General features: G+C 41.5%; 2 protein-coding genes across 10 annotated transcripts in view; one reads left to right on the forward strand and one right to left on the reverse strand.

Annotated features, from left to right (window-relative positions):
* Positions 1 to 9: 9 nt before the first annotated feature.
* EXOSC8 (exosome component 8) lies at positions 10 to 12402 on the forward strand. The gene is made up of 11 exons (XM_010572771.1): positions 10 to 60; positions 1959 to 1995; positions 3103 to 3166; positions 5526 to 5599; positions 6150 to 6195; positions 7252 to 7357; positions 7445 to 7490; positions 7746 to 7842; positions 8902 to 9022; positions 11686 to 11792; positions 12188 to 12402. The coding sequence occupies exons 1-11, from the start codon at positions 44 to 46 to the stop codon at positions 12301 to 12303; spliced, it is 831 nt and encodes a 276-aa protein (XP_010571073.1). The 5' UTR covers positions 10 to 43; the 3' UTR covers positions 12304 to 12402.
* Positions 12329 to 13113, reverse strand: part of SUPT20H (suppressor of Ty 20 homolog (S. cerevisiae)) — a 35126-nt gene continuing 34341 nt past the window's right edge. For 6 of the 9 annotated variants that reach the window (XM_010572767.1, XM_010572764.1, XM_010572763.1 and 3 more), the window contains one exon: positions 12355 to 12852. In XM_010572767.1, coding sequence (XP_010571069.1) covers positions 12712 to 12852 — 141 coding nt within the window. In that variant the 3' untranslated portion in view covers positions 12355 to 12711. Of the gene's footprint in view, positions 12853 to 13113 lie in introns of all 9 variants that reach the window. The other 3 variants (XM_010572769.1, XM_010572762.1, XM_010572770.1) reach the window with 3 other exon arrangements.

Below are 13113 nucleotides of genomic sequence, written 5' to 3' on the forward strand. Positions count from 1 at the left end.
GGGCGGGAGGCGGCGGCACATCCGGGACGGCAGCGGCGCCGCCATGGCGACGGCTTTCAAGTAAGCGACGGGCCCGCCGGCCCCGGACCCCCGCTCGCTCCTCGTCCCGCTGTGGCGGGCGTTCCCCCCCGCTCCCCCAACGGGGCCCTTCTCCCCGCCGCCGCGGCAGTGCGGTCGGGGGGGAGAGGGCCCCAGCGCGGTGTCGTTTTCGTGACGGCGCCGCTTCCCGCGGCTGAGGTAACGCCGGTCGCGGGCGGGTAGCGGGGACCGTCCCGCGGAGCTTCTCCTCAGCGCAGGCCGCCCCGGGGCCGCGGCGTTGGGCAGCGGGGGCTCCGGCCTCGGGGTATCGCGGTAGGGGAAAGAGGTGGGCGGGCGAAGGGGCGTCCGGCGGGGTGCTGAGGGGGCCGGAGCCCCGAGATGGAGGAGGGCGGGCGGGCGAGCTGGGTTGGTTCAGTCTGACGAAGTCATGGCGAAGCGCGGAGAGCGGTGAGGCCTTCGGCTGCCTCGTGGCGTGTGGAGAAGGCAGGGGAGGGTGAGCGCGGGGACGGGTGGAAACGCGACTCCGGATCGGTACTGGGGAGGGGGCGGGTGGGAGGTGGGCCGTGGGGAAGGGTGGTCAGCCAGGGAGGCTGCGGTGCCTCCGTCCCCGCGGGGGGACGAGGCCCTGAGCGATGGATCCGCTCCGTGGACACCTGGTGTGGGCGAGGGACTGGGCCCGGCGCTCCCCAGAGATCCGGCCGGCCGGGGCCGTGCCGGGTTCCTGCGGCGCTAGACGTGGAGGAGGGCGGCCTTCTCCCTCCGAGGACAGAGGTGCAGGCAGGACGAGTTTAGTGAAGCGTTACCAGGAGCTTAAAACTGGGGAGTTCAGTGGCTTCCCGTTTATAGCTGCTCCTCGTACAATCATAGAACGGGGTTTGGGTTGGAAGGGACCTTAAAGATCACCTGGTTCCCACCCCCCTGCCATGGGCAGGGACACCTTCCACTAGACCAGGTTGCTCACAGCCCCATCCAACCTGGCCTTGAACACTGCCAGGGATGGGGCATCCACAGCTTCTCTGGGCAACCTGTGCCAGTCTCCTTGCTTCTTCCAGGTTTGGGGCTTAAACGTGGGAAACAAGGTTTAGCAAGTGCTCTTGCGTGAATTGGAAGAGAATAGGCCATGTGTTGGGGTTAAAAAACAGTAGTACAGGACCAACGTATGGGGAACCAACAGGGGTTAATTGATGCTTGCCATCGTGAGTTGCAGTACCTCTCTATGTTAGTTTGCATTTAGAAAACTTGACTTTTCCAGTTATCCTTTTTTTTCCAGAAGTGCGTACTTTTAACAAAATTGAGAAGGCTTTGTTCAAATATCAGTGACGCTTTTATGAGTATTTTTTACTTTAACGTTCTGTGCGTAAAATACTAATACACAAATGCTGTTAGTAATATATAATTAATAATAAGCGTTAATTATTTCTCAGCTGAAGCACTGCATGAAGCATATTTCTTTGTTTTGTAATTTCTTAAAGTTTCTAAGAAAAACTAACATTTCAAGACTGTAAAATTGTTTTAAACCATTTTATACATCTGAATACAGTCCTTAAACAATATTTCAGATGCTCTAATAAAATTACCCGTGCTGCATTTCTTCAGAAAGATTCTACACCCTTGTCTCAATAAACATTCCTTTTGAATTAAAACAAGTAGTCAAGGTTGTTGAGGTGAAAGCTAGTAGTTTGTGTTTGGTGTATGTGCAGGCAGGTTCTTTATAAGAAAGAAGCATTTTGGAAGTGGATATAGGAAAACATCTTTTTCTTAGATCAGTTTCGAGTTTCCTCATCTTCCTGTAACCATTTTGCCGGTCATCTTGATTCTCAAATTATTTGTTGTTGTAGGTTCAGGCTTGCTTATCTTTTTTTGCTCTCTCTTCCCTACTTGGGAGCTTGCATGTGAACTTCCCTTTCTGTTTGTTTTAGAACAGTGGAACCATTGGAGTATTACAGAAGATTTTTGGTGAGTAAAACACAATATGCATGTATAAATTGCTTGTAATCAAATTTTTTCTTGCTTGGTTCTGCTTTTCTAATTTGTCGGTATGAAAATCTGAAACTAGAAGGGAAAAAACACCTCACTGAGCAGGGGAAAAAATGGTCACGCTCTTCAGAACATGTTTTTCCATCTGTCTGTGGCATTGATGCTGCAGTGGGTTGTGTCCCTGTTCAACTTGATGGATAAACACTTCTGTTGGCCTCGAAAGGAATGCTAGTTAAGTTTGACCAAGATGGCGATGCAGGTTTGTCTAGTACAAAATTGTCAGACCAGGCTCTTAGATGCTACTAAAAATGACTAACAGAATATTGCTGCTAACCATCCTTACCGTAACTGTGAAGGAAAACCACTGACTTTTTGGTATATTAAATTAGTCTATCCATTACTAAAGTAGTATTGACTTAGAAATGGGTCCAGTGTTACTGCAGTCAGTTTTGGTTCTTGTAATTGAACCAAAAGTCTTTGCTTTTGAGAAGCTTGAGATTGTGATGACTAATAATTCAGACCTAATGTGATGGTGAATTGGTGCAATTTCTAACTTAAGGTTCAGGTATTGTACAGCTTCTGACTGACCGTATTTGAACATTGGGGTTTTTATTGGGGGGGGCGGTGGTATTTTTTTTTCTTTTTTTTTCTCTAGTTCACTCTAACATTAATTTTAAGAGCTCCACTAGGTGGGGGAGGGGAATTGCCTACAAAATTAAACAGTGCAGACAGGTAGAAGCTCTTATTTTAAAGTATCATTGAGTATTCGTTCTTGGATGATATTCTGAATCTAGCCTGTAGTACTTACACTGAGACAATCAATCTATTGTTATATTTACTTTCTAAATAAATTATAATAATTTTTTTTTTTCTTGCGGGCCTACAACCACAAACTACGTATCAGTTGATGAAAAACTCGCTAGAATGTTATCAAGTTTTCCCTAGCATTTTTGTAACTGCATATTTCTGCTAAAAAGAGAATACTATTTTATATGAACTCGTATAGCATAAATATTGGTGTCTTGTGTAATAAAAAATGTTTTCTGATTTGAACTTTGTAATTTTTTTTTTTTTTTTTTTTTTTAGAAAGAGAACTGTCGACCTGATGGAAGGGAGTTAGGTGAATTCCGGGCAACCACTGTCAACATAGGCAAGTTATTTGGAATAATAATAATGGGGAAGGTATTATTAGTGTCAGATTATAGTAGTTAGTGACACTAATGACTTGCTAATCAGTTTTCTTGGTGCTTGCATTCTGAAACAAGAAAGAGGAGGAATTTTTATTTATGGTTTCAAAAAGCATTAAAAAGAATGCATAGTACAGTAATACATTTGAGCAGTGTTACTCAGTTCTGCTCCTGGGCTGATATGCACAGCACAATTTAGGTGGTCGTGGAAGCTTGTCTCTTTCTAAGATCAGCAGCGTATGTTATAGATGCTGAAGGCAGTGTCTGGGCATATACTGATGTCCTTGGTTTCAGCTGGGATTGAGTTAATTGTCTTCCTAGTAGCTGGTATAGTGTTACGTTTTGGGTTCAGTATGAGAAGAATGTTGATAACATACTCATGTTTTCAGTTGTTGCAAAGTAATGTTTAGACTAAGTCAAGGATTTCTCAGCTTCTCATGCCCAGCCAGCAAGAAGGCTGGAGGGGCACAAGGAGTTGGGAGGGGACACAGCCAGGACAGCTGACCCAAACTGGCCAAAGGGGTATTCCATGTGACGTCATGCCCAGTATATAAACTGTGGATTGCTGCTCAGGAATTAACTGGGCATCGGTCGGCGAGTGGTGAGCAGTTGTGCTGCGCATTGCTTGTTTGTGTATTCCCATTCTTCTGTTATTATTATTGTAATTTTATTATTGTTACTATTATCATTATTAGTTTCTTCCTTTCTGTCCTATTAAACTGTTCTTACCTCAGCCCCTGAGTTTTACCTTTTTACTTCCAATTCTCTCCCCCATCCCGCTGGGTGGGGAGGGAGTGAGCGAGTGGCTGCGTGGTGCTTGGTTGCTGTCTGGGGTTAAACCATGGCAACTGACCAGTGCAAAATTGATGCCCTAGCATCTAGAAAGAGGTGGTGACTCCTGGCTTCTGTTTTATTCTAAGCTTGATGAGCAATTGTCTCAAGCAGAGGCAAGATGCTTCTTATGCAGTGAGCAGCAGCACCTTACCTGCCTTTCTTACACCTCGTAATTTCTGAAAGTAAAATACAGGTTTGCGTACCACCATGGAATAGTTGCTGATTATTGCTCACACTTGACACTGCAGATCTCTTCCATTTTACAACGCTGCCTTCCATGAGATCTTGCTGTAAGTCAGCCAGAAGGTGGGCTTACAGTAACCATCTATGATTTCTGGTTTAAAAAAGTACACCAGAGATCAAAACTGGGTCCAGTCCTTCTCAACATCTTCATTAATGATCTGGATGATGGGGCAGAGTGTCCCCTCTGTAAGGTTACAGATGACACCAAACTGAGAGGAGTGGCTGATATGCCAAAGGGTCATGCTGCCATCCAGAGGGACCTCAGAAATGAGGAGAAACGGGCCGAAAGGAACCTCATGAAGTTGAACAAGAAGCACAAAGTCCTGCACCTGGGGAGGAACAACCCCATGAACTGATATATGCTGGAGGCTGCCCAGCTGGAATGCAGCTTGATAGAGAGGGACCTGGGGGTCCTGGTGGACACAAGGTTGAACATGAGCCAGAGAAGTGCCCCTGCTGCAAAGAAGGCCAATGTTATCCTGGGCTGCATTAGGCAAAGTATTGCCAGCAAGTCAAGAGAGGTGATCCTTCTCCTTTATTCAACACTGGTGAGGTCACACCTGGAGTGCTGGGTCCAGTTCTGGGCTTCCCAGTACAAGAGAGAAATGGACATACTGGAAGGAGTCCAACAAAGGGCCATGAAGATGATGAAGAGACTGGATCGCCTCTCCTGTGAGGAAGGGCTGAGAGAGCTGGGACTGTTCAGCTTGGAGAAGAGAAGGCTGAGGGGGGATCTTATCAATGTATGTAAATACCTCAAGGGAGGATGTAAAGAAGATGGAGCCAGGCTCTATTTGGTGGTTCCCGGTGACAGGACACAAGGCAATGGGCACAAACTGAAACACAGGAGGTTTCCTCTGAACATCAGGAAACACTTTTTCCCTGTGAGGGTGACCAAGTGCTGGAACAGGTTTCCCAGAGACGTTGTGGAGTCTCCATTCTTGGGAGATACTCAAAAGCCATTTGGATACAGTCCTGGGCAACTGGCTCTAGGTGGCCCTGCTTGAGGAGGGGGATCAGATAAGCTGCCTCCATCAGTCCCTTCCAGCCTGAACCGTTCTGGGTAGTTCTGTCTGATTGACTGTTTAATAGAGAGATTCTGTTCCCGCCCTGGATTCATCGAGACTTTGCTAGCTTGTTTTTAGTATAAAATGATGGCAAGTAAACAGTTTTTGAAGGTGGATGTTACTTAAGGCCCTTTGAATGGAAAAATAGATTTTATTGAACAGCACTTTCTCTCTTCAGGTTCAATTACAACTGCAGATGGTTCTGCCCTGGTGAAGTTAGGAAATACTACAGTGATTTGTGGAGTTAAAGCGGTATGGTTGGTTTTTATTTTAACTTAGCTGTTAGCTGAACTTGTGCATTCATATTTAGAATGAATCTCCTGCAGAGTTACAATAATATGCCAGACACAATTACAGTCTTTCACCTGAGTTACTTTCAGATGTGAAAGTTAATATATACTTTGTCTGATCCTGCCTGTGTAGTCTGAGAACATGTATTTTTGTGGTGTGTATTGTGTATGGGGAAAGATACATACAAAAATAAAGTCTTTGTTATTTCTAGGTAAAAGCTGTATAATTGAAGAGTTACTGAATACTGATCAATAAATGCATTGGTAATTAGTTGGCTGGACTATTAAGTGCCTTGTAGCCTCAGCTTGACTGCTGGCCTGACATGGAACAATTCACATCCCTGTATTGTGTTTTCCCATAGGAAAAATACAGACAGGGACCAATTAAAAATGGCTCTTGTAAATCTCATTGTAATGATAACTGGGAAGAAAATGACCATTTGTAGATAGAATAGCTGGAAAGTCTTTTGGTACAAAATTCAGCTCTTCATTTTTGTCTTTTTTTTTTCTAGGAACTTGCTGCACCTGCAGTAGATGCTGCTAACAAGGGATATATTGGTAAGCTTTTCCGTACGGATCTTACTTCGATCTTGTATTGCTTCAGCTAAAAGGCTGTAATGATGGGACAGATTGAGTGTGTTGTGAAGACTTCTTAAAAGAATGACTTTGGGTAAAATCGTATCACTTTCCTTCAAATCAGTTTCCAAATTGACATATAGGAAGTGGTGCTTCAGAAATTTCAGAATGCCCCCTGCTCTGCTTGTTGAGTTTTCCATGTAAAGCTACTTTCTTATTGCTGATTCCAGGCCAGGCTGAAAACAAGCCTGCAGCAGGGGGAAGTACGTATGTTAAGAGGGGGAAGGTAGTTCATCTATAAAAGATTGTGGCATGCAAGGTTGTGCAAAGGCACATTATCTTTTGTCTTGAAGTCACAGTAGGCAAAAAAATTAACTCTTAAAAACAGTGAAATCAACCCCGCTTATTTCTAGGACAACTGTAGAAGTCTCAGGGGTACATCCTTGCTCCAGTTTGGAGTTTCTTTTGAAATAAAATAATTCTGTGGAACTGAGAGCTTAGACTAAATCCCCCTTTTATAAGGCATCTCCAAAGTATTCTGTTTTCAGTGAACTTGATTATGCTTAGAGTTTTTTCACAAATGTTTATGCATGTTTTTGCTTCAAGTCTAAAGCATCAGGTTTTTAATGGTTGATGAAAAGCAGATAGCATACCAGTAAAGTCAGGCAGTGAGATGAAAACACTGTCGTTTCTTGATCTACTTAAGAATGCTTCACACTTAAAGAAGACTTTGGGATGGGGGGGGGTGTCATGATATTCATAGTAGGATTACAAACAGAAAATGGTAGTTAGGAGTATGTGCTTCTCCATGGAATATATAGTTTCTGAGTACAGGGTACGACAAGTTCTTAAATACAAACTAACGCGTAACTTTATATTTGAGGGGAGAAGTAGGAAGGCTTGGTTGTAAAATTCTTGTCTTGCCTCTCATTTGAGGTACATAAAATGATATTAAGACTGTATATTGTCTTATTTCTACTTTTGATATCCCATTGCCTGCTTTCTTTAGTTTTATGACTAATGATTCTTGCTACCTAGTTCCAAATGTAGAACTGCCATCCCTCTGTTCAACGAGGTTTCGCTCTGGACCACCTGGTGAAGAGGCTCAAGCAGCAAGCCAGTTCATTGCAGATGTGATTGAAAAGTAAGAATCATCTTAATGCATTTAAAACACAGACAGCGCTGCAAGACAGTTTTCTATTTCCTGGTTTACTCTCTCATTTTATTTTAGTTCACAGATAATAGCGAAAGAAGATCTGTGTGTTGCAAATGGCAAGGTAAGTTGTATCTCAAACTGAAGATGGACATGCTAACAAGATCACAATGTTGAGACGTTAAAGAAGGTATTTGGGGCTATACATTGTTTTGTTGTTGTTTTTGCTTTTTAGTCTTCATAGCTTAGTTTACATCTGAAATGTAAAAATCGTATGATAGAAATAAGTATCTTTGTTCACGTGCCGAGCGTTTTCTTAGATATTGCGCCATTTGCTTACCTGCTGAAATATCTCACACATGCAAACCTTTTTTGATAGCTTGCTTGGGTGTTATACTGTGATATCATATGTCTGGACTATGATGGAAACATTTTGGATGCCAGTGCCTTTGCTTTGTTAGCAGCATTAAAAAATGGTAAGTCTTCCCTAGAGCAAGAGACATGCTCTGATTAGTGTTGCTTGGAGAAATATGTTAGTTTTGAATTGTAACGAATAGGTAGCTGGTTCACAATTCCCTAAGACTGCTTTTTTCCTGTCATTTGAATGCTGAATTACTAAAACGCAAATATGAAGTGGCAATGATGGTATGGATGCCATAGATGTGTAACACCTGGGGAGTGGGATCTTTTTGTATGCATGTTATTGCTCTCTTATAAGACTCATAGCTCTTCTGCCATGTGTTCTTCTGTGTCAGAGATCTGAACCTCGCGGCAGTGGTTGTAAATGACTTCAATGCCTAGATCAGGGTCTTACCTTGTTAATGTATTTTGCGTAGGCAGAATAAGTTGTTGGGGGGCTTTGCGTATTTGTCACAAGAGAATATTTCTAGCTTAATGCATTATAGTTTGAAAAAACTGTTTTCATGCATGCAAGATACGGATTGATTATTCACAGGTGTGTGGGTTATAAATGCACATAGGAGGTGGTAAGGGAAGCTTACAGCAACGCCTGCTTTTCTAACTGTGATTTGCTTGCCTTTTAATTCCTATAGCTACTTTGCTCTTGATTTTCCTGTCTCCAACACTGTATGGGTTGTCAGAGCAAGAGTTATCTGAAGATCAGGTTGCACTGTTTCTGTGGATATATAAAATTCATGAGATGAGACCATATTCCTGGTTTTTTGTATGTCCAGTAGGCTTTTGGTGGAAAAAATACTTTTTGTTAAATATGAATCTAAAGTATTGTAATTGTATGGCATTTTGGAAACAGAAAACGGTTCTGTGTAAGGAAGAATGTTACCTTGAGGAGAAAAATTAAATACTTCCTTGGACGGGTAGTTCTAAGCTAAATACTTTCCTCAAATTCAAGAATGTTTTTGTACAGAACACCAGTAATACAGCCAAAACTCTCTTCTGACTGATTTTCAGTGGCTTGAAAGATCAGCTTAAATATTTCAGTAGTCTTGGACATCTCTAGGCCTACTAAAAGCTGCAATGTATAATATTATACCATTGTCATTTTTTCATCTCTTCAGTACAATTGCCATCAGTTACTATAAATGAAGAAACTGGTTTATCAGAAGTTAATTTAAAACAGAAGAATCCTTTGATTATCAGAAAGCATCCGGTTGCCACGTCATTTGCTATATTTGATGAGTAAGTTCATAACTGTTTTGTACTTATGAAAACAACTGTGTCTGTAAAAGAAGTGCAGGACAGAGGATGCTACCAGTGATGTTTCTGCGCTTCCTCTGCACTGCTGCTAGTGAAGAGCACGCAGTCTCAGGCTGTGCTGCTGCGCTCGATCTCAAACCCGGGGCCTCTCCTGTGGAACTGACTTGTAGTTCTGTGGTACGAATGAGCATGCAGAACAAAACAAAGTCTGTCCAACTTCTTCCTGTGACTTAAAGCAGAACTGGTTCCCAACCTAAAAAACATGCTTGAAAGTATGGGAATAGGTATTGTTTTATGCTTTTGCAGCATCTTTGAGACAAAAGAATGTTACCAATGCAATTAATGTTTCAGAAGCCTAGGTAAATAAGAGATAGAAAAGATGGTAATTTTTGAGTAGCTTATACCAAGGATTTAGTCAACAGAGGAAGAAAGAAGTAATGGTCTAGTTAGTTAGAACAACAGAACCTCTGGATAGGTGAAAACATAATTACCCAAGATGAAGTATAACCAGCACTCTTAAGTGATTGTTCATGAAGGTAAAGAATCTGATTATGAGAACTCAGAATAATCACATCTGATAACTTGACTCCTCACCTGAAATTGTTTACTGGCTTTTCATTAGTCCAAGCACGTTAAGTATGTGTTCTGCTGCTGTTTGTAAGAAATGCAGTTATTTATGGTGGTATCCATTTGAAAAGTAGAAAATGACAAATAAGATGCTGCTTGCTGTGCCATGAATCTGATTTAAGATTTAGGTGTATTTAGAGACATCAGGGGTTTATGGCACATTAATCTGTATTCGCAGAGATGATTACTAAGCCCCTTCATTCAAACATGAGATGGAGTGGGGGAACACCAAACTCAAATGTTGACCAAGTGATTACCAAAATGAATCAAAGCAGAAAGTTATCAGTACTTTAGAGTGCTTCTGTTAATTGCTTTAATACCAGTTCTTGTGGGTCTGAAGTTTGATGTAGACTGAGAGGGTTTGGACAGCGTGGTGGTTAGACAGTTGTCAGTAGGATATTATTTGCACACAAATCACCCATACTTACCAATACACAAACAAATTGCCTTTGGAATAGAGCTTTCAGTCTGTTGGGCTTTTTTCCCTTCACTGAAACCAACTCTTGCATCAAACAAGTTACTTAAATCTCCCTTTAGTTCCTAAAACTAAATATGGAGGGGGTGTGTGTGCCTGTGTTGTGTGGTTTGGGTTTTGGGTTTTTTTGTAGTTCTGGTTTATTAGTTTTTCTACAGCTGTTGACACAGCCCTCTAAATAATATGCTTTAAATGGCTTCCAGAGACATTTTTCTTCTGTGCAAGAGCCCTCCTTGAATAAATAAAACTTCTGGGTTGCTGGGTAGTGTAGCCATGGGTGAGGAACACTGGTGCAGAGCATTGTGCAGCTCCTCAGCTGGCTCCCATGGAGCCAACCTGTACATAAATCATAAGTCTGATGCATCGAATGCTCCATGTGGTGTCATGCAGAGGGCTGATGCTGCACAGTGGATGTGGGTAGCATTATTAAAGCAGTATTTTTGAGTAGTGTAGCTAAGGACTTAGGTTTTCATTATGCATTTGCTATTAAATGGCAATCTGAAACTATTGGTGAAGCTTTAAATTACCCAGAAAACCTTCAATTATGCGTTGTATGAGTTCAAATTGAAAAAGCCTGTTACCCTTCCATCTATTTTATATTGGCTCCTATAGCCTTGCTACTGACTTCCCCCTCAACTTGTCATAAACATCACTTAGCATAGGTGTACTCCAGCTGCTAAATTGAATTTGATGACATCAATACTAAATTTTAGTTTACCAGTGTAAACTGAGGCTTCATGAAAGCTTCAGCTGAAGTCTTTCCTGTCATGATACTTGCACTTTAGCTAAATGTTCGTAATGGTAGTGATTTTTTAATTATTATTATTTTTTAAAGAAACTAAGGCTGAACAGTGATTTAAGTTCAAGTTTTTCTTGTTGTGCAAAGTTGGCTTGTAGTTTAGATCCTTTTTTTTTCCCATTGGTTTGCTCTAACTTACTAAATGGTTCAAAATTAACACTATTTAATCTCTTTTAATGATGTGCATTATGTGACCTATGACAGCTTATTTTGGCTGCCTTAAGGAACCCAGTAAATCCATCACTGAACGACTCCCAGTCTGAGTGGTGTTAGTGAGTTCTCTGACAAGAACCTGAGAACTCCTTTGGTTAATTTACCATTGGAAATGAGTTTTGCCTTGAGGTCTGGTAAAGATTAGCGCAGCCTACACCTAAAAACAATGCCAGTGTCTTTGCGTAACTACCAAATAAGTGACTGCATACTGCACATGGCAGTTTAATGGCATTTTCCTGCAATACACGGGTGTCACAAATCTATGAAACTTGGGCATAAAGCTGTATTTTCAACAGCTAGTGTTTTAACAGACATATGCACTTGAATATGTGGAATCTCCCCCATTCTTTGTTTTTTTTTCTTTTTTTAAATTGGTGTATTTTGGTAAGAAGACAGATAAGCCTGAGCACTAAATCCACCTGCAACTATTTTGTAGGACTACAATATGAGTTAGTAAGTTATGTGTATTTTGCAGTAATGTTAATGGAGCAATGTATACCAATATGTCTGTGTATGTTTTTCTTTCACAAGCACATTACTCATTGTTGATCCAACTGCTGAAGAAGAAGACTTAGCAACTGGAACAGTAACTATTGTAACTGATGATGAAGGCAGACTATGTTCTGTCCATAAACCAGGTACTTCCATGTTTATTACACAGGAACCTATAGAGATGATAATCTTTTCTTAACCTTCTTTGTAAAATGTGGGTGCTGTGTGGTAACAGACCGTCTGCTTAAGTACTTATTAAATTACTTGCTCTTGAAATTAATTTTCAAAAATGTGGCATGATTGAGTGCAAAAAGAAATCCCAGCTTGACCTACATACAGCAAAGGGTGGATTTTCAGCACCTCTCCTTTGTTTCTGTTTCCTTTGCCTGAGGCTGGAGTTGGGGAAGCTGTATGCTCCCCAGGTGAAAGTTGTTGGTCATAAGAATCACTACATTACTTAATGCTCTCATTTGGAAAACACATTTAGAGATACATAACTGAAGTCTAAGTAGAAAATCAAACTGTTCCCTTTAATTTTTAGGTGGAAGTCCTCTTACAGGAGCCAAGCTTCAGGACTGTATCACCAGAGCAGTTACAAGACACAAAGAAGTGAAGAAGCTGATAGACAAAGTAATAAAAAGTATAAAGCCCAAGTGAACAAAAGGAGAGATCTTTTCAAAAATGGATTCGTAAAAATTGTATTTGTTACAGTGTTCACAAACCTTTTATACTAAATAAACAAATACCAATACTACATTTACAAAGCTCATTTTTTCTAAAATGTTTTTCACCCTTATACTATGTACAATGCTGCTGAGTGGTAAAAAATACAAGATAAAACATTCTGTTAAAAAATTTAACTTAAGGAAACCAGACCCTAGCTGCTTTACAGACGAAATCTTTAAGTTCTGTAGGGTTGGCTTCCAGAACCAGTTCATTTATTTCAGTGTAATGTCAAAGGTTCATTTTCCCCACCAGTAATATAAAACACTGATTTGATGTTAAGCTTTCTCCTTTTTAATCTGAAAAAAAAAATCAATTTTGTGGGTGGGTGGGAAGCAAGTCTCAGGAGTTTGGAGGGGCTGGTGTGCCTCTTTTTCTTTTACTTTTTGAGTGGCTGCCTGAATGCTGTTGATGACGCAGGTGAGCTGCTTGTGCTGCTGCTGCTGCCGCCATAGCCATTTGATGCTGCAAGAATCGCAACTGCTGCCATGAAGAAGGGGGAGAAAAAGCTTGTTAGTGTTGACTATAAAGCTGTGTTTCATGTCAGGAAGAATGAGAGGAAGGGGGCAGGGGGGGATAAAAAGAAAAAAAAAATGAGGAGGCACCAGGCTGACAAAAGGAACACACCATGTACTGGGGCAGTGAGTACAGTCAAGCAGCACCAGTGGCACAGAAGCCTGCTGAGGGCACATGGAACACTTTACACATGTACTTGGACAGCTTTATTTCTTTGCCCTTTCTCTC

The sequence above is a fragment of the Haliaeetus leucocephalus genome, unplaced genomic scaffold, assembly GCF_000737465.1.
Source record: "Haliaeetus leucocephalus isolate CR32 unplaced genomic scaffold, Haliaeetus_leucocephalus-4.0 Scaffold351, whole genome shotgun sequence".
Classification (NCBI taxonomy): domain Eukaryota; kingdom Metazoa; phylum Chordata; class Aves; order Accipitriformes; family Accipitridae; genus Haliaeetus; species Haliaeetus leucocephalus.

Bases quoted from the DNA above. Each gene is read 5' to 3' on its own strand.
- EXOSC8 (XM_010572771.1), top strand. The intron at 7,358-7,444 runs GTAAGAATCATC...ATTTTATTTTAG, and splicing joins ATTGCAGATGTGATTGAAAA to TTCACAGATAATAGCGAAAG. The intron at 11,793-12,187 runs GTACTTCCATGT...TTTAATTTTTAG, and splicing joins ATGTTCTGTCCATAAACCAG to GTGGAAGTCCTCTTACAGGA.